Source organism: Oncorhynchus tshawytscha, linkage group LG13, assembly GCF_018296145.1.
Source record: "Oncorhynchus tshawytscha isolate Ot180627B linkage group LG13, Otsh_v2.0, whole genome shotgun sequence".
NCBI classification, from domain to species: domain Eukaryota; kingdom Metazoa; phylum Chordata; class Actinopteri; order Salmoniformes; family Salmonidae; genus Oncorhynchus; species Oncorhynchus tshawytscha.
Genome location: NC_056441.1, coordinates 35,129,027 through 35,147,656, shown reverse-complemented (window position 1 = coordinate 35,147,656; position 18,630 = coordinate 35,129,027). Strand labels below are relative to the sequence as shown.

General features: G+C 43.6%; 2 protein-coding genes across 3 annotated transcripts; both read right to left on the bottom strand.

Annotated features, from left to right (window-relative positions):
* Positions 1-65: 65 nt before the first annotated feature.
* On the bottom strand, positions 66-8,945 carry LOC112264793 (death domain-associated protein 6-like). 2 transcript variants are annotated; one of them, XR_006078613.1, is made up of 12 exons: positions 8,710-8,945; positions 7,773-8,026; positions 6,988-7,359; positions 6,662-6,793; positions 6,379-6,495; positions 5,844-6,075; positions 4,540-4,709; positions 4,161-4,332; positions 3,487-4,057; positions 3,244-3,373; positions 1,102-1,216; positions 66-765 (listed from the first exon to the last, which is right to left on the bottom strand). XR_006078613.1 is itself a non-coding variant. In XM_042295600.1 (11 exons), exons 1-11 carry the CDS (start codon positions 8,798-8,800, stop codon positions 1,157-1,159), a joined length of 2,301 nt encoding a protein of 766 aa, XP_042151534.1. In that variant the 5' UTR covers positions 8,801-8,945; the 3' UTR covers positions 66-1,156. The 2 variants fall into 2 exon arrangements, 1 of the variants encoding a protein (XP_042151534.1); XM_042295600.1 differs by having other exon boundaries at positions 66-1,216.
* Positions 8,946-9,978: 1,033 nt separating this feature from the next.
* On the bottom strand, positions 9,979-14,860 carry LOC112264792 (tapasin). Its single transcript, XM_024441639.2, has 8 exons — positions 14,476-14,860; positions 13,786-13,980; positions 13,270-13,518; positions 12,385-12,744; positions 11,820-12,143; positions 11,116-11,214; positions 10,950-10,978; positions 9,979-10,658 (listed from the first exon to the last, which is right to left on the bottom strand). Exons 1-8 carry the CDS (start codon positions 14,534-14,536, stop codon positions 10,647-10,649), a joined length of 1,329 nt encoding a protein of 442 aa, XP_024297407.1. The 5' UTR covers positions 14,537-14,860; the 3' UTR covers positions 9,979-10,646.
* Between the last annotated feature and the right edge of the window lie 3,770 nt (positions 14,861-18,630).

The following is an 18,630-nucleotide window of genomic DNA, read 5'->3' as shown; positions in this document are numbered from 1 at the left end:
CAATGTGGCACTTTGTTTGCAAGGACAACTTACCGAATTGCTTTAAATGAGTTACCACAAAGCACTTTCATTTATCAAAGTTTATTTAAAAGGAAATGTGATCTTTGCTTCTCAGTGTACTAAAAGAAAAATTAGATAACAAATAAGTGACCTTCCCTGTAACCCTCTTACGGAATCCAATCAGTGTCTTAGGGAGGTTTGAAAAAGAATGAGTCTGATTAAATCATTACCACCGTTTGCAGTCTCAAGCAAGAGGCGTTATGAACGTTCCTTTGATGCAAATCAACCTAAACACCTACCTGCTTACTACATGCCAAAATGAACTTCCCCTACAACAACACCCATCAGCATGAACACAGCTATTTCTGTGAAGTCAATGTGAACATTTCTTCAGGGAGGGGGTTATGCCTGCATAAAGTAGGACACTGCACTACATTTCACGTTAATGCAAAGCTGTACCTGGCAGTTTACGTCAATGCATCTGCTCAATTATGTTCATTTGGCACCTTGAACACAAATGGCCAATCTGCCACCAAGTTGCTCTTGTAACTACTTGAGAGAAATAGCGTTGTTCAGGCCATTAGGTTGCACTACGTGAACACAGCAACCACACAGCAAATGATCCATGATTACGCTGACAGATGGACGTGTAGATTGTGTATTGGCTCTGTATAAAATCTAAGATACAGTACTTCGGTGTTCCGCTGGTTCATCTTCTATTGCCGGCATTCTAGAATACGAACAGACACCCATTCATTCACCCACCTAAAAGGATTGACAAAAGAAATATATAAAAACGGGTAAAATAATATCTAATTGAACTCATTTTTACAGCTAAAATACAAAAATAACCTGACGTGATACTGCTCCCTCACACAATCCAGACGCTGGGCAAAAATTGGCATATAAATACAAAATGTAAACACTGGTGGTAAACTACCACGTCCATTGCCAGTTTCAATTTGTAATGAAAAGTTTGCTCTCTCCCATCTGAAAATGTGTGCATTTTCAAGAGTTCACATTAGCAGGCACTGGTTTGGAAGTCAAGAGGCAGTAATGGGATGGCCTGGTCCCAGATCTGTTTGTGCGGCATAAACAGACCTGGTTCCAGGCTAGCAATGGGAAGCCTGAACACCCAGTAGGGTTGGGGCAGAGGTCATTCTGAGTCCGATAGGACGATCACTTCGTCCGGGTCACATTGAGTGGCCACGTTGACCTGAAAATGACAAAGTGGAGATTGTTAAGAGGTTTGTATAGTGTACACAAGTGACGTCACAGCAGTGGAGTTAGAGCATGACACACACACACACACACACACACACACTGCATTCAAAGTATTCAGATCCATTGACTTTTTCCACATTTTGTTACAACCTTATTCTAAAATTGATTAAATTGTCCCCCTCAATCGACACACAATACCCCATAATGACAAAGAAAAACAAGTTTAGAATTGTTTGCAAATTTATGAAAAGTAAACTGAAATATTACATTTACATAAGTATTCAGACCCTTTACTCAGTATTTTGTTGAAGAACCTTTGGCAGCTATTACAGCCTCGAGTCTTCTTGGGTATGATGCTACAAGCTTGGCACACCTGTATTTGGGGAGTTTCTCCCATTCTTCTCTGCAGAGCCTCTCAAGCTTTGTTAGGTTGGATGGGGAGCGTTGCTGCACAGCTATTTTCAGGTCTCCAGAGATGTTAGATAGGGTTCAAGTCTGGGCTCTGGCTGGGCCACTCAAGGACATTCAGACAATTGTCCCGAAACCACTCCTGCTTTGTCTTGTCTGCGTGCTTAGGGTCGTTGTCCTGTTGGAAGGTGAACCTTCACCCCAGTCTGAGGTTCTGAGAGGTCTGGAGCAGGTTTTCAATCAAGGATCTCTCTGTACTTTGCTCTGTTCATCTTTCCCTCGATACCGACTAGTCTCCCAGTCCCTGCAGCTGAAAACCATACCCACAGTATGATGCTACCACCACCATGCTTCACCGTAGGGATGGTGCCAGGTTTCCTCCAGACGTGAGGCTTGGCATTCATGCCAAAGAGTTCAATCTCGGTTTAATCAAATTTTATTTGTCACACGCGCTGTGAAATGCTTTCAAGCCCTTAATCAACAATGCAGTTAAGAAAACACCCCCCAAAAAGTAAGATAAGAATAACAAATAATTAAACAGCAGCAGTAAATAATAGCGAGGCTATATACAAGGGGTACCGGTACAGAGTCAATGTCAAGGGGCACCGGTGTCGAGGTAATATGTACATGTAGGTAGAGTTAAAGTGACTATGTATAGATAATAACAGAGTAGCAGCAGCATAGAATGCATGTTTCCCTCCCTATAGCACTTGTAACATCAATGCGCCACAAGAGGAATATTTAGCTATGTGTGTGTGTTATATATATATATATATATATAAGCTGTTCTATGGGGTTGTTTGATTTTCCTACGAATTACTTGTTTTGTTTGCAGAGGAAAAGTACATGTGGACTGTTCTAGCATCCTCAAAATGCGCCTCAGCAGAAATATTTGTTCATGTTCCATATTTTTGTTGTTGTGTGGCGGAAATGATTTTGCTGCGGCGCAAGCACCACAGCAAGGAGAAACACTGGACATACACTGTCAACTGTGGGACCTTATATAGACAGGTGTGTGCCTTTCCAAATCATGTCCTAGCAATTTAACTTACCACAGGTGGACTCCAATCAAGTTGGAGAAACATCTCAAGGATGACCAATGAAAACAGGATGCACCTGAGCTCAAATTTGGGTCTCATAGCAAAGGGTCTGAATAATTATGTAAATAAGGTATTCTATTTAAACGCACACCTATTAAGACGAGGTGCTGGCTAGCGGAGTAGAAACTTGAAAATTAAAGAGAGCCGCACACTCTAGGAGCTCAGATGCAAAAATATAATACCAACGTTTCGACATCAGGTATACCCTGATGAAGACAGCTTGGCTGTCGAAACGTTGGTATTACATTTTTGCATCTGAGCTCCTAGAATGTGCGGCTCTCTTTTATTCTATTTAAATTAAACCTGTTTTCGATTTGGTATTGTGTGTAGATTGATGGGGGGGAATACATGAATCCGTTTTAGAATAAGGCTGTAACGTAACAAAATGTGGAAATAGTCAAGGGGTCTGAAAACTTTCCGAATGCACTGTATGTTTGATATGCTGAGCATATGTGGAAAAAATGTGTCGTGTAATGATATTTAAACATCAGCAATCATCATTTACCCTCACCTTGTTTTTCTTGGGAGGCGGAGTGGACTGGGAGCTGGTGACCATCTCCTGGGTGGGAGAGTCTGCCCTGGTGGAGTCCGCCTGCAGGGGGCTACTGGTCACCACATCCATGTGAGGGAGGTCACGGTCACTGCACACGGACAGAGAGAATTCATTCATTCAAGTCTCCACATTTGAAAATGGATAGGTATCTCCATGGATTTTTTTTCTCTCCCATCATTCATTTTGGTGCTACAGCCTTACCTCCCATTGTGGTGCCTCAGAACCCCGTTGTAAGACTTCCTGGATTTCACCTCCTCCTCTTTCCTCTTTCTCTTCCTGCCTCTGCAGGTGTCTTTGGGACTGGGTGGCCTGGGGCTGCAATTCGCTGACCTCGTCTCAGTGATGACCGTGCAGGAGTCCTCATTGGTCGAAATTAGCACCGGTGACGGTGGCAAAGAGACCTGATTCGCCGCCATGGGGGAGGCTGAGGAGTCCTTCGTTTCCACACTAGTGCTTATTGACACAGCTGAAACGTGATTGGAGGAAACAATGTCCTCCTTTGTCAGGTTGGTATTGGATGATTTGTTCCCCTTGTCTACCTCCATCACCTCTGATTGGCTGGGGCTGTCTGTGGGGGATTCGTCGACTAAGGAGGAGATCCGTGGGGTGTCAACCCGGGAAATGGGGCTGATTCCGCTCATCACGGAGTCTTTGTCCACCTCAGCGTTCCCTTCATCCTCTCCTCCATCCTGGTCTCTGTCACTCCCACCATCCACCTCGTTCTCACTCTCGTTTGCTGCCTCTACTTCGTTGTCCTCCTCCTCATCATCCTCTGAAAAAAGAAAACCCAAATCAGTTGAAAACAGATTTTTTAAATTTGATTTCTCCATGTTGTTGCCAAAACCCAGGATAATACAAATTATCATCCTCATCACCTGGCCCTGCTTGTGATTTGCTGGCCTGGATCTCCTCCTCGATGTCTGGATCAGACGACTCGTCGTCTTCATCATCATCCTCCTCCTCAGCTTGCTCCTCACCCTCACCATCCTCTCCCTTCTTCAGGGGATTGTCATCGGCTGTGGTGGCCTCCAGCGCCGATGACTGACCCTTCCATCGACACACACAGAAAAGACAAGACAGTGAGTGGGGACAGATATAGTAATTCATGTAAATAAATACCATGTATTTTCAAAGCAGATGTGGAAAAGCGTTGGCTGACTACAACAGGTCAGAATTACAAAACATTTTAAAAATATAATCTCCAGTCATTTCTAAAATGTAAATTGGTCTCCTTCAACACCTTTCTCCTCCTACCTCTTTCTTCTGCCTCTCTCTCTCTATCCGTTTAGCCCTCTCCTCCTCCTCTGTGTCGTCCTGCTTCAGGGCGTATTTGGAGATGACCTGCTCCAGGCTGGAGAGAGCCACCTCCCGGTTAGTGCGCAGCTTACGGGCCAACGTGGGGTCCAACAGGGCAGGGTCAGTGGCTGGTAAGAGTGGGCAAAATGAAAGGGGGGGGTGGTGAGAGTTAGTGACTTCGTAGTCCATCTTCTTAAATAGTTCCCACACATCCAACCTGATATCCACAAAGCAGCATACTGGTGTCACTCTTTCTGTAATTGTGTGTCAACTACCAGGTTCACAGCTTCACACACACATTTATGGCTCTTGTCTCTCTGCAGCAGAGGGTGTGGGGTACACACACACGTATATATATACATACATATATTTTTTTAAACCTTTATTTAACTAGGCAAGTCAGTTAAGAACAGATATTCTTATTTACAATGACAGCCTAGGAACAGTGGGTTAACTGCCTTGTTCAGGGGCAAAACAACAGATTTTTACCATGTCAGCTTGGGGATTCGATGTCGCAACCTTTCGGTTACTGGCCCAATGCTCTAACCACTAGGCTACCTGCCGCTCTAATGTGTATGGGGGTGTGTTCGTCAATTCAATTTTGAGTGCCAGAGTGCCCTCAGGGTGCTCGTAAATTCAGAGCGTTGTCAGATTGTCCGTTCGTAAATTCATAGCGTTCAGAGAGCACACTGGACACTCTGGCCGAGGAGTAGGGTTGATCTGAGCGTTCTGACCTCACAATGCCAGTCAAGCACCCACGCTAACTGGCTAACGTTGGCTAGCTACTTCCAGACACAAACGTGGGAACAGCTCACTGACCATTTTACTCGCCCTAGCAGAGCTGGTTAGGCTGTTTTCATGTTATCCAGAGTGTTGATGACTGTAACTGTGCAGCTGGCAACAATATAATTATGCGTTTTTGCCGACGTTCGTGAATTCATCAGTTATTCTGCGCTCTGGCATGCTCACGAGAGTGCTCAGAAATCTGAGTAGATAGCCAGAGCGAATTTACGAACACACCCATGGTGAGCAATATGTTTAGAACATCGAATCGCAATAAAATCACAGTATCGAATCGCAATACATATAGAATCATGAGAATCCCAATACATATTTTAAATCGGCACATAAGTATAGTAATAATATCGTATCGTAATTTCCAGCCTAGTGTGTAATTCTCTTTATTCTTACACACAGAAAGACAGACGGAAACATACAGCTCCAACTAGGAATGTAAAGGTGTGTGTATTACGCTCTCTTACCGGGCTTGTAGAGGTCTGTGAGGTGCGAGCCGAAGTTGTAGACCATGTCGAGGTGGCGTCTCTCCTGCAGGCGATTGCCGGTCTCGCGGAAGGCGTCCTGAGCGATCTGGGTCAGCTGCTTCTTGCTGAGGTTGAGGCCGTGGCGCTCGTTGGCCCGGCGGATATGTTGCAGGATGTCTGTGTAGTCGGGGGGATTCAGCTGGGCCTCGGGACTGTTGATGAAACGCTCAATCTGCAAGTGGGGGTGGGAAGAGCAGGATGAGAAGGGGTCAGAGTGTACTGTATCGCCATGAGCAAACACTAAGGACAGCTAAATCAATTGCTAGGAACACAAGCATTTCGCTACACCCGCAATAACATCTGCATGCGACCAATAAAATTTAAATGGTTATTGTTTTCATGCATTTATTTCTATTCCTTGATATTATCTCATACTGGGGTTAGTTTTAAATCTAATATTCATCCATAGTCTTTTTAACATAAATTAGCAGTGGTCAAAAAGCATTGGGTTGTCAATAAACAATATGTTGGTTACCTTTCTGTTGACCTCAGGGTAGCGTGTCCCTTTGTATTGGATCCTCTGCTCGATCACTCGGCCTGTCAGACTGCTGCAGCCCTTCAGCTCACAGAGCTTATCATAGATCTTCATCATCTGAGAGGAGAGAGAGGACTTCAGTGGCTTCTATCTATCAAAGTCATGTACAGTTAACACATTTAGTATGTGGCTCAAGCAGGAATCAAACCCACAGCTCTGGCGTTACAAGCGTCACACTTCAACCAACTGAGCCATTGGAACCAATAGGCCTCAGTGATCTGACCTTGCGCTTGAGCTTGTGCTCCTGGATGTAGCTGGAGTCCTCCTCTTCTAGCTCGTTGACACTCAGCTCCTTCTCCTGCAGCCGCCGGATCTCATCATTGTACATCTTCAGCAGGTTCTCCAGGTACGCAATCTGAGAGAGCGAGCGAGATATGAAGATATGCCTGGCACATTGCTCCTTATGATGAACTATCAGATGCAAAACATTATAGTAATCTACACCAAATCAATGCTTTTAAACCCTTGAGGGTGACCAAGTGCACAGGGCAGAAGAGTAATAAAGCTATAGAGAAGTCATGGACTCTGTCCATTCTTGGGGCTGCTGACCTGTCTCCGGGAAGCCTTCTTCGTCTTCCTCTCCTCCTCCTCCTCGTTCTTCTCTTCCTGCTGCCCTGAGGTAGACGGTAGCTCCTCTGTCGGTGCCTCCTCTTTCATCTCCTTCTTCTCCCCGGCGGTAGGCTCCACCTTCACGACAGTCTGCCTCCTCTTGTCCGAGTGCTGTTTGAGGACAGTGCACAGCTCGTTGATGTAGACAAAGGTCTTGGTGCGGCGGGCCTGGGCGCGCGTCAGGCAGCGGCCCAGCGTGTTGCGGAACTCCACCGAGGCCAGGAAGTTCGGCGAGGCCTTTGAGTGCTTGGCGTGCAGGAAGGTCATGACCTCAGGGCAGTCCTGTGTGTGGGCCGAGCAGTACTCTACAAACTGAACAAAGCGAGGGAGGGGAGTGAACGAGGGAGAAGGGTTTAGAAGAATGTTGTTCAATCTTTCCACTGGGGGGGACACAGGGTTGGTGCAGACTTTTGTTCCTGCTCAATACATGGGCTTAAAGATGAGTTATAATCAGGTGTGTTAGTGCTGGGATTGAGCAAAAGCCTGCAAAACTATGGGATTTGAAAAAACACTGATTAAGAGTGATGTGGGAAGGCCCAAATTCGAAAGGATCACGCACAAATTCGTTATGATTTCCGTGATCTGACATGATCGTGATGGACTAATAGCCTGCAAAGACTCAAAGCCACAGCCGTAGTTGTGCTTTCCAGTGTTGCAGCTCCACTGACATATTTGTAATGTGACTGCACCAAACATCTCCACCATCCATCCATGTACCCTCTTACCTCAGTAAATAGCTTCTGGTTTTCTGCTTTAAGAACATGGCTTTCTTTCTTCACTGTGGCAAAAGGAGATTGGGTGATGTGAGTTGGAGCGGGCTGTTGGATTTTTGGGGGAGTACGATGATTGGCTGAGGGTTTAGAGGAGGTGGAGGAAGAGGGTTGAGGCCTCTCCTCTTCCTCATCATCATCATCAAGGATTACAATGCTGTCCATCACTACTGCTGAGGCAACCGCCATCAGATAGGGACTATTCTTTGCTGAGGGACGGCAAAAACAACTGTGTTAAAATGATGCCTTGGGCAAATTCAAAAGCACCATACCACCGTCATGCCATCTGGTTTAGTGAGTCTATCCAATACAATGAATGGTCAACCATTTTTACAATACGACAATTACACAGGATCAGGCACAAACATCACTGCTACCTATTATCCATTGTAAACCCCACCCTGTCCCTTTTCACCAGCACGATCTAAAACAAATGTTATAACAACAAACATTGTTTATATTTTGTAGGCTTATCTACAACGAAAACAGACACTGACCGCCAGTAACGTGAGCTAGCATGCTAGGCTAACGTCGAGGACTCTTGCTTAAGTAGTTAATTTTTTTGATTAAACTAGATTTGAGCTGGTTGAAACTTCTGTCAGGAAAAAAAAACACGTTTACTGCAAAAACACTCCAAACACCACTGTTGTGTTTGTTGTTTCCTTGTTGGCTGGCTAGCTCGCTAACCTCAGTTAGCAACAAGCTAATGTTAGCTGCTGCTCAGGAAAGCGCCAATCTCTCCCGGTAAAATGGTAGGGGTATGACAAAGACAACATGTAAACAAATACTTTTACTAGCTTTATGTATGAAATGCAGATGTATATAATAAAGCTACTGTTTTAAGACCGTGGTTAGACGGTTAGCTATGGCCAAACAATGATAGTCAACTTACCCGCTTGATACCGAAATGTCTCGCCCCGAAGAGCTCGGGAACATTCAAGCCTACCATTGGTTGTTGGTTGGTTGTCGCTCAGTAACATCATCGATCATTGGCTATTCACTTTACTCCAGTTTCACATGTCAGGTGTTTTGTCCAAATTGTCTACATTTGCCCGTCAGCTTGTTTAAAGCTGTATAAGTCACTTTTTGGTCGTCCCGAACAAATTCACATATAAATGTGTGTTATGGATCTGTCATTCTTCATTGAAAGCACGTTTAAGAAGTGCTAGAATTGTTCTATGTGCGCTATTTCTATGCTTCTTGTTCTTAAGTTTTTTAGTCTTTTACTTTCGTTTTTGTACACCAGCTTCAAACAGCTGAAAATACAATATTTTTTGTTAAATACTATATTTCACAACAGTTTAAGAATAGATTGGTAAAATGATTTTCTACATTATACTTGCTTGTTTTATCACATAAACTGAAACTATTAGAATTTTAGCTACCATGAAATGGCGGAGCGATTTCTGCATTAGTGCATTTACCTAAACAAATTCGTTATTTTGTTTTTCTGAGACTCGTACGATGAATATTGATAGCATTAACATAAAAAAATAAGAAGAATGTGTATTTCATTTGGATTAAGTGATTAGGCGAATACAGTTACGCTCCTTGCAACTGACAGTACAACCATATGGTTAAAACTAGGCCAACTCCAGCAGCGACGAGTTTGGGCTGAATACACTTGTCAGTCTATACTTGTAAAAAAAAAAAGAAAGAAAAAAAGGCCATTCTTAAATGCCTACCTTGAGAGTGTGTTCGTCCTGTGTATCTGCGTGTTATATATATATATAAGAGTATAGAGTGGTAGTGCATAAAGTAACTTCCTACTCCATTGAAAAACAGTGGATACGGTGCAGTTTGACAGACATCACATAAAACGGTACTTTTATCAAAAACGATGGATTACAACACACACAGAAAATAACACAGTGACACAGGACAAACATGTACAGGGTGGGAAGAATGTACATTTTTACAAGAATCCACTGACTGAGACTTGATGCACACACTCGTCGCCGCTCAACTCCATTCTAAATCGTGGAGTTGAGTTTAGTCAGCTAGGTTATGACCAAGGAAAACGTCGAGTATTCACATCCTTGAGTCAAGTTGTGTGGAAGCAGAAGCACCCCTAATCAAAAGATCCTAGGATTTTCATATGATAAGTACTTCTTATCTACTTATCACATGACCAATAACACAAATTCAACAATGGGGAAAATGCTTTGAAGATTAATAATTTATTACATCCCATCACAAATAGTCCTCATTTGCTCAAAGTTGTTGCTCATTCCTGGCAAATACACTAATCTAACAATTCTGATGTGGTGGTAGCAACATCAATAGCAAAAAACAAAACATCACTATAGCCTATATACCGTCTACACAAGGCAAGATACAAATTAAATAAAACCCTAAACAAACTAAATGAAAACAATATATAAACACACTTCCAGGGAATTACTAATTCCAATTGAAAGGATTTTGTCTTATGTTCACCTTCAGAATCAATAGAAGAGCCAATAATGACAGGGTTCAATCTTTAATTCCAGGGTCAATTAACCCAATAGAACCACTAATAACACAACACACAACTATCTACATCCATATGTACATACGCTCATGTGCACAAGTCTCTTGAGTTCTTCTACAGAGGAATTCACAGTTGTATAACCGTATTTAAATATGTCAATATTTAAATCAGTCACCCAATCAAATACTTTTATTCCCCCGACCACTTGTTAGATCGTTCATTTTCAAATGCTGTCAGAAACTCAATATCTTCTTTCCGTGTACCACCTTCCACAAAACGGTGCACTTTTATTCCTTAAATTCCAGCTTTGTTGGTTCCATTACACACTCACCTGGGAATCCCAGGTGTTTACACATTTACTTCACTTTCTGTAATTGAGAGAGGATAAGGATGAGCCCAAAGTGTGTAAACTAACAAAAAACGACAATGGGAGAAATCCAAGGGCCTACATAACAGATAATGTCATCATATTACATAGTAATCCATAGTAAATACATTTGATTGATTGACAATCCAGGGGCTGGAGTTTTAACTAGAGGGATACAGCTTGAGATAGAACCAATTTGGGCAAGACAGTGTTAGCTGGGAAATATACATAGACACATAGTAGTTACACTTAACTACAAAATGTCTGACGAGATTTACGAAAGCGCAATTACCTTCTCTTGTGAGTTAGTATCATCGGACCCTATAAAGGCAAGAAAAGGTCAAGCATTAGATTGACACACAAGATCCAAATGAATTTGAAAGATCCAAATTCACACTGTAGCTTCACGGCTTCAACATCTTTTTTTGTGTATCTTAGTTCAAACCGATTGTAGTTACCAGAGCTAAATGTCCAGGAGACGATCTTGATTAAACCATAGAGCCCCAGGGCCACGGCAACCATCGCCATGGAGTCTTCAATGGAGGGACCATTAACACCTGATTGGGATGAAGAGATAGAGTACATTTAAGACATACCCAGGATAAGTTGTGTTGTGTCAAGTCAAATGTATTTGACTTTTCAGATCAATGTAATTGCATATCAGAAATTATAACCTGGGCTGTTCAAGCCCTGAATGCTGATTGGCTGACAGCCGTGGTATATCAGTAGGTATACCACAGGTATGACAAAATATACATTTTTATTGCTCTAATTACATTGGTAACCAGTTTATATTAGCAATAAGGAACCTCTGGGGTTTGTGGTATATGGCCAATCTACCACGGCTAAGGGCTGTATCCAGGCAGGTGGCGTTGTGTCGTGCAAAGAACAGCACTTAGCAATGGTATGTTGGCCATATACCACACCCCCTAGGGCCTTATTGCTTTATTATACTGGTAGGCCTAGAGACACTGCTATATGGACCCATGTATGGAATGTAAAGAACATTGCTTGAGGTAGACATTGCCCCTAACCACAGATTGATTCCCTTACCCCAATCCTAACCTTTACCTCTACAGGGATACAAATATCAGGCTCTGAATCAGTGAACCCAGGAGCAACATCCATCAACTCAATGCAGCTCTATTAAATGATCTCTCACCGATGACATTGAGGGTGACGCTGGCCCGCCGGGTGCCTCCAGGATGGACGGCCACACAGGTGACCTCCCCTCCACGGCCAAGGTCCAGCTTGGCTGAGTCTAACTCCAGACGGGTGGTCTGGCTGTAGGTGTTGTCTGGGCCCTGCCTGTGGCCTGTCACGCTGCCCTGACCCAGGGGCCTGACCTTGCCGTCAGGCCCCGTTAACTCCCAGTGGAACTCCAGGGAGAGGGGGAAGAATCCTGACGCCTCGCATTGCACCTTCACCACCTGTCCGGGCACGGAGAGAGGGAGCGGGGAGGGGAAGATGGAGAGGGACGGAGGCTCTGGGAGAGATAGAGGGAGAAATAGGAGTGAGAGAATGAGGTAAGAGGATTATACACATAAATGCCATGTTTTCTAATGCTATACCACTATAAGAATGTACTGTATATGGAGTTACAGTAGTTATTACAGTGAATATACTATACATGTAAATACATAGTGGTTGAAATTCTACAGGTCTAAAACAAACATTGCAACGCTTTAGTATTGGCAGACTAATCAAGCGTATTCATCTCTCCTCACCTACAATCTCCAGCTCCACTGCCACCTGAGCCAGGAGATAGGGCAAGTACGCCGTGCAGATGTAGGTCCCTGTGTGGCGCACTTCAGCTTCCTGCAGGATCAGTGAGGCATTTCCTGTCTCGTGCAGAGCTGTGAAGTCTAGCCCCGCTCCCTTTTCCTTGGTCTCGGCAAATCGGTCAGTCTTGCCGTCGTAGGCCAGGACCAGACGGCCATCGCCCCTGAACTGGTAGCGCCACTCCACGGCGAAGCCTGAGCTAGAGAGAGGAGAAGAGGCCTCCGCCCAGAACCCACAGTCTAGAACCACCGGTTCCCCGAGTCTGGAACGGACCAAGGGGGTTCGACTGGACACACTGAGCACCACTGGGAGAGAGAGAGAGAGGGGTAGGAGAGTGACATTAAACTTTCACACTGCTTTATCTGTGACATTGCGTAGTAATATACATCACTGGATTCTATACTTCTTCATGGCATATGACAAATTCATTTCAATTACTTTCTTTTCAATATTTTACAAGTCAGTTAAGAACAAATTCTTATTTACAATGACGGCCTACACCGGCCAAACCCGGACGACGCTGGGCCAATTGTGCGCCGGCCTATGGGACTCCTAATCATGGCCTGGATTCGAACCAGGGTGTCTGTAGTGACGCCTCTAGCACTGAGATGTAGTGACGCCTCTAGCACTGAGATGCAGTGACTTAGACCGCTGCGCCACTCGGGAGCCCCGGTTAATAATAAGTCATTATCACTGTGGTGTTGGTAACTGTATACAATTTTGATTAGAAGTCCATCTTTAACACTTGTAATGGTTAAATACAACAATCTGACTTTAACAACCCTTGCTCAAGAAGAATGTAATTATTTTTCGATCATAGTGCTCTTTACCAGTGGGTTCCTTGGTTGCCGTGGGAGCACGCATGACACTGGATAGGGCCAGCTGTCCGTCCAGGCCCTGCAAGGCTGCAGAGTACCAGTCAGCTTGCAGGTAGATAGGACTGTGGGCAGAGTCAGTGAGCGGGACTGCCCATTGAACGGTGGAGGGCTGGGGCATGAAGGGGTTTATCTCACACTGTGGTTTATGGACTGAGCCCTCTGGTGGGTGCAGAGAGGAACTGCAGAGGATGGCTGCTGGGTCTGATGAGAGAGAGGGAGATTTGTCTGTAGAGGTGGTCCTTTCAATGAAATAACATTTATTTTTCTGAAACGCTCTGCCTAAAACGACAACACTCTTGTAGTCTTGTATAACTTAAATGAGAGGCTTGGTGTTAGAGGATGGCGAATTGTTGAGCTGTAACACCAAATTGACGGAGCGCACCTTTAACAGCGACTGGTTTGTCATTCAAATCCTACATGATTTCTAAAGAGATTGTCCTACATAATGTACAATGTATAAGTACTGACCAGTGATGTAGTAGACTCTATCATGGCTGATGTCTGCAGATGGTCCCTGCTGTGACTTGGTTTGTTCACTCTCTGGGTCTGTATTGATATACAGCAGTGACTTCTCCTGAATCATTGCAGCAGGGAATCCCCCACCTCGACCTGGTTTCTCCTGGACAAACCAGCACTCCAGAACTGGACAGCTGGTCCCATAGACTGGAAGAGAGAAGGATGAGAAAGTTGTGTGAATATGTGAGACCGTCAATGTGGACAGGTGAGAAGATAAAACTACTGTAGATTAGCTTGGTAAGAATAGATATGAAAAGGCAATCGAAAGAGCAAATGGAGATGCTTAGTATTCAGACAGTGAAAACAACAAATATTGTAAGTCCCTATTACTGTACATCTCTATTATTGAACTGTAATACATTTTAAAAAGCAATTGCATTCGTATGTAAGGCTGTTTATGTGTGCTTGTCATTTCACGCAATTATCTAAATTAATCAACCAAGTGCAATGCATATACAAGCGAAAAAGTAAAAAGTATCACAGATCAATGTAGATTAAGTAGATACGGTAGCAGCAGTTGTTTCAAATTGTATCATATATTAAGTCATGTTCAATATTCTTCAATATATATATTTTTAAAAGCTACACCACAGATGCCGGATAGTTGAAAGGAAATACACGAAGAAAAGTCGATCATTTTACCTTGTATGAAGTAAGTAAAAGCGAGAAACGATAGCTTGTAAATTGTTGAAATATTGGCCATGGTTGTCTTCGACAGTGTTATCGACTGTTCTGGTGTAGTTTGGAGTTGTTAAAGCATGGAGAAATATGATTTTGTCTTCGGACTTCCCCCGTGGCCTGCAGAAACTGCTTTCACTTTCATTTTTCAGGCCGACATTTGCATAGCTAGACGAGGCATAGATAACGATAAACCATCACGGTGTCCAATATTAGGTTAAGTCAATACACTGGTTTTATGAGGCGCAAATTGCATGAACATGTTGTGAAAAATATACTGTTTTACAAACTCAAGAGAGCTTCGTGCACAACATGATTTGCCCCGCAAAGAAATACGACGACGTCACACATTGCAGAATGCACACTCAACACTAGATGGTGCACCAACACTGACGTTACTTTCAAACGTGCCCCAGCGTGGTCAAGATCACTTGATTTCTTTGAAACTGGAATCTGGGAACATGCACACCATTGGAGGTTATACCTGGATGGCTGCTTCTGTTCGAAATTACGAACGTCACATGGATTTCGGTACAGTGGCATTAATTAATAAATGATAGGTCATTATTTTATGAAAGAGTTAGCCCCTGTCTGTCTTGTATTTCCAGTCAACAGGTGAAATGTGCTCCCTTTTAAATAGAACATTTAAATAGCTTGTTTTTCATTCTTCCTGAATTGGAATGTCACATAGTTGCCTGATTCTTTGCAGAATGCAGAGAAACAAGATGGCAAGAAGGAATAGGGTAATCTGATCCAAGATTTGTTTGTGGTGAGGCAACTTCTACTTTGATGTCGAGAGACGGAGTAGGGTGAAGTTGCCCTAAAACGCTGATCTTGGGTCAGATTTGCATTTTCCCAACTAATGGTTAAGGTTTGCAATGGACGAGGGGAAGCTGATCCCATATCTGTTCCTAGAGGAATCTTTACCCCAGAGCGACAGATACCCAAAAGTCAAGTGACTCATCATGTGATTTCTTTGAAACAAGTAGTGAGGAGAGTTACAGTCTACATATAGATGGCACTGTGGCATTGTTTATCCTTCACTGTAGCCTTTGCTACGGCTGGTTGGTCTCTTATTGTTCATTTCAGGGACTTTCCATTCACAAACTGAACTGCTTTGGTTATTCCCATCACTCACATACCAGAACACACTGAAAGTGGGCAAGAATTCCAGAACACATTTTCATTGGGGAGAGAAAATGTGAAAATATGATCAAAGATGACTTGGTTGGATGTGTAGGCTTGTTACTGTAGTTATGGTCAACACGTTTTCAGCTGGTATACACTGGCTCTGTTTTAGTTCTTTCAGTAGCCTAGTCTTAGTGAAACAAAAACACTTTTTAATTGAAAAGAACATGTCAATGTAATAGTCCTACATCCCACTCAGTATAAATATGAACAACCATGTATAGGCTACTAGAACTAGATGGTGCTTCAGTGTATCGGCCATCTTATGATTGACGATAGATAGACACAAGATGGCTGCATACTGACGCTCTTATTGGAAAGGGTGTGGGACTTACCTCAACACTGTTTGACTCCACTTTCCATTGCATTTCTATACTATATGATTTTATTGCTGTGTTTTTCAAACCATTTCCTATCAAATGGAGCTAGATCCATCACAATGTACATCCTTCAATGGCTCCCATCCAGTATGCCAAATAAACCTCCATTGACCTTAGCCTGAGATAGCTCTATTGTGTCATCCTCCCAAACCACAAGCCCTCTGAGAATACTATTGGAAGAATACATTGTTTCTCCTCTTTCACATCATCCTCCCATGTTATTGATTTGAGTCACGGCCATTGTAAGAACTTAACCTACAGCTGTAGATTGCTGGAAGACCTCCCTGTATGTAGGCCTACCACAAAACGCTTGCAGGTTATCTAGATTGTCTTAGATGAGAAAAAGTGCATTCGGAAAGTATTCAGACCCCTTGACTTTTTCCAAATTTTGTTACGTTACAGCCTTGTTTTAAAATGGATTAAATAAATAAAAATCTTCATCAATCTCCACACAATGCCCCATAATGACAAAGGGAAAATAGATTTTTTGACATTTTAGTAAATCTATTAAAAATAAAAACAGAAATACCTTATTTACCTAAGTATTAAGACCATTTGCTATGAGACTCGAAATTGAGCGCAGGTGCATCCTGTTTCCATTGATCATCCTTGAGATGTTTCTACAACTTGTTTGGAGTCCAAATTCAATTGGTTGGACATGATTTGGAAAGGCACACACTTGTCTTTATAAGGTCCCACAGTTGACAGTTTATGTCAGAGCAAAAACCAAGCCATGAGGTCGAAGGAATTGCCGTAGAGCTCTGAGACAGGATTGTGTCGAGGCACAGATCTGGGGAAAGGTACCACCACATTTCTGCAGCATTGAAGGTCCCCAAGAACACAGTGGCCTCCATCATTCTTAAATGGAAGAAGTTTGGAACCACCAAGACTCTTCCTAAAGCTGACAGCCCGGCCAAACTGAGCAATCAGGGGAATGGCCTTGGTCAGGGAGGTGACCAAGAACACAATGGTCACTCTGACAGAACTCAGAGTTCATCTGTGGAGATGTGAGAACCTTCCAGAAGGACAACCATCTCTACAGCACTCCACCAATCAGGCTTTTATGGCCACTCCTCAGTAAAAGGCACATGACACACATCTCTGGTCTGATGAAACCAAGATGGAACTCTTTGGCCTGAATGCCAAGTGTCACGTCTGGAGAAAACCTGGCACCATCCCTACTGGGAAGCATGGTAGTGGCAGCATCATGCCATAGGGATGTTTATGAGCTGCAGGGACTGGGAGACTAGACGAGGGAGAGATGAACGGAGTACAGACAGATCCTTGATGAAAACCTGCTCCAGAGCGCTCAGGACCTCAGACTGGGGCGAAGGTTCACCTTCTAACAGGACAATGACCCCTTAGTACACAGCCAAGACAACGCAGGAGTGGATGAATGTCTGAATGTCCTTGTGTGGCCCAGCCAGAGCCTGGACTTGAACCCAATCTAACATTTCTGGAGAGACCTAAAAATAGTTGTAAAGAAACGCTCCCAATGCAACCTGACAGAGCTTGAGAGGATCTGCAGAGAAGAATGGGAGAAACTCCCCAAATGCAGGTGTGCCAAGCTTGTAGGGTCATACACAAAAAGAGTCAAGTCTGTAATCGCTACCAATGGTGCTTCAACAAAGTACTGAGCAAAGTGTCTATTTGTTTTTTGCAAAAAACAACAACAACAAAAAATCAAAAGAACAAGGCTGTAACGTAACAAAATGTGTAAAAAGCCATGGGGTCTGAATACTCTCTGAATGCACTGTAAATTACTTTATTATCAATTGTCACAAAGAGACGGATGTGTCTTTTTCCTTTATCCCAATACATCTGATATACAGGGCCTTCAGAAAGTATTCACACCCCTTGACTTTTTCCACATTTTGTTGTGTTACAGGCTGAATTGATAATGGATTCAATTTAGGTTTTGTGTCACTGGCCTACAACACAATACCCCATAATGTCTAAAGTGGAATAATGTTTTTGGAAATTTCTGCAAATTAATCAAAGATGAAAAGCTGGAATGTCTTGGGTTAATAAGTATTCAACCCCTTAGTTAAAAAAAGAAAGAAATTGTAATGTTTTTTTTGACCCCTTTTTCCTGATATCCAATTGGTAGTTAAGGTCTTTTCCCATCGCTGTAACTTTGGTACGGACTTGGGAGAGGCGAAGGTCGGGGGCCATGTTCCCTTCAAAACACGACCCCGCCAAGCCGCACTGCTTGCTTAACCGGGAAGCCAGCCGCACCAATGTGTCAAAGGAAACACCACACAGCGGGCGACCGACGTCAGCGTGCACTACGCCCGGCTGCCACTAGGATTCGCTACAACGCAATGGGACAAGGACATCCCAGCCGGCAAAACCCTCCCCTAACCCGGACGATGCTGGGCCAATTGTGTTCCACCTCATGGGTCTTCCAGGCTGTGCCACAGCCCGGGATCGAACTCGGATCTGTAGTGACGCCTCTAGCACTACGATGCAGTGCCTTAGACTGCTGCACCACTCGGGAGGCCAAACCCCTTTGTTATGGAACGCCGAAATAAGTTCAGAAAGAAAGATG

Coding starts and splice junctions, on each gene's coding strand:
- LOC112264793 (XM_042295600.1), bottom strand. CDS start 8,800: ATGATGTTACTGAGCGACAACCAACCAACAACCAATGGTAGGCTTGAA. Junction 4,333..4,539: donor GAGAGAGGCAGAAGAAAGAG/GTAGGAGGAGAA, acceptor TGTCGATGGAAG/GGTCAGTCATCGGCGCTGGA. Junction 3,374..3,486: donor CTGAGGCACCACAATGGGAG/GTAAGGCTGTAG, acceptor GTCCGTGTGCAG/TGACCGTGACCTCCCTCACA.
- LOC112264792 (XM_024441639.2), bottom strand. CDS start 14,536: ATGGCCAATATTTCAACAATTTACAAGCTATCGTTTCTCGCTTTTACT. Junction 12,745..13,269: donor GGCAACCAAGGAACCCACTG/GTAAAGAGCACT, acceptor TCTCTCTCCCAG/TGGTGCTCAGTGTGTCCAGT. Junction 12,144..12,384: donor AGTGGAGCTGGAGATTGTAG/GTGAGGAGAGAT, acceptor TATCTCTCCCAG/AGCCTCCGTCCCTCTCCATC.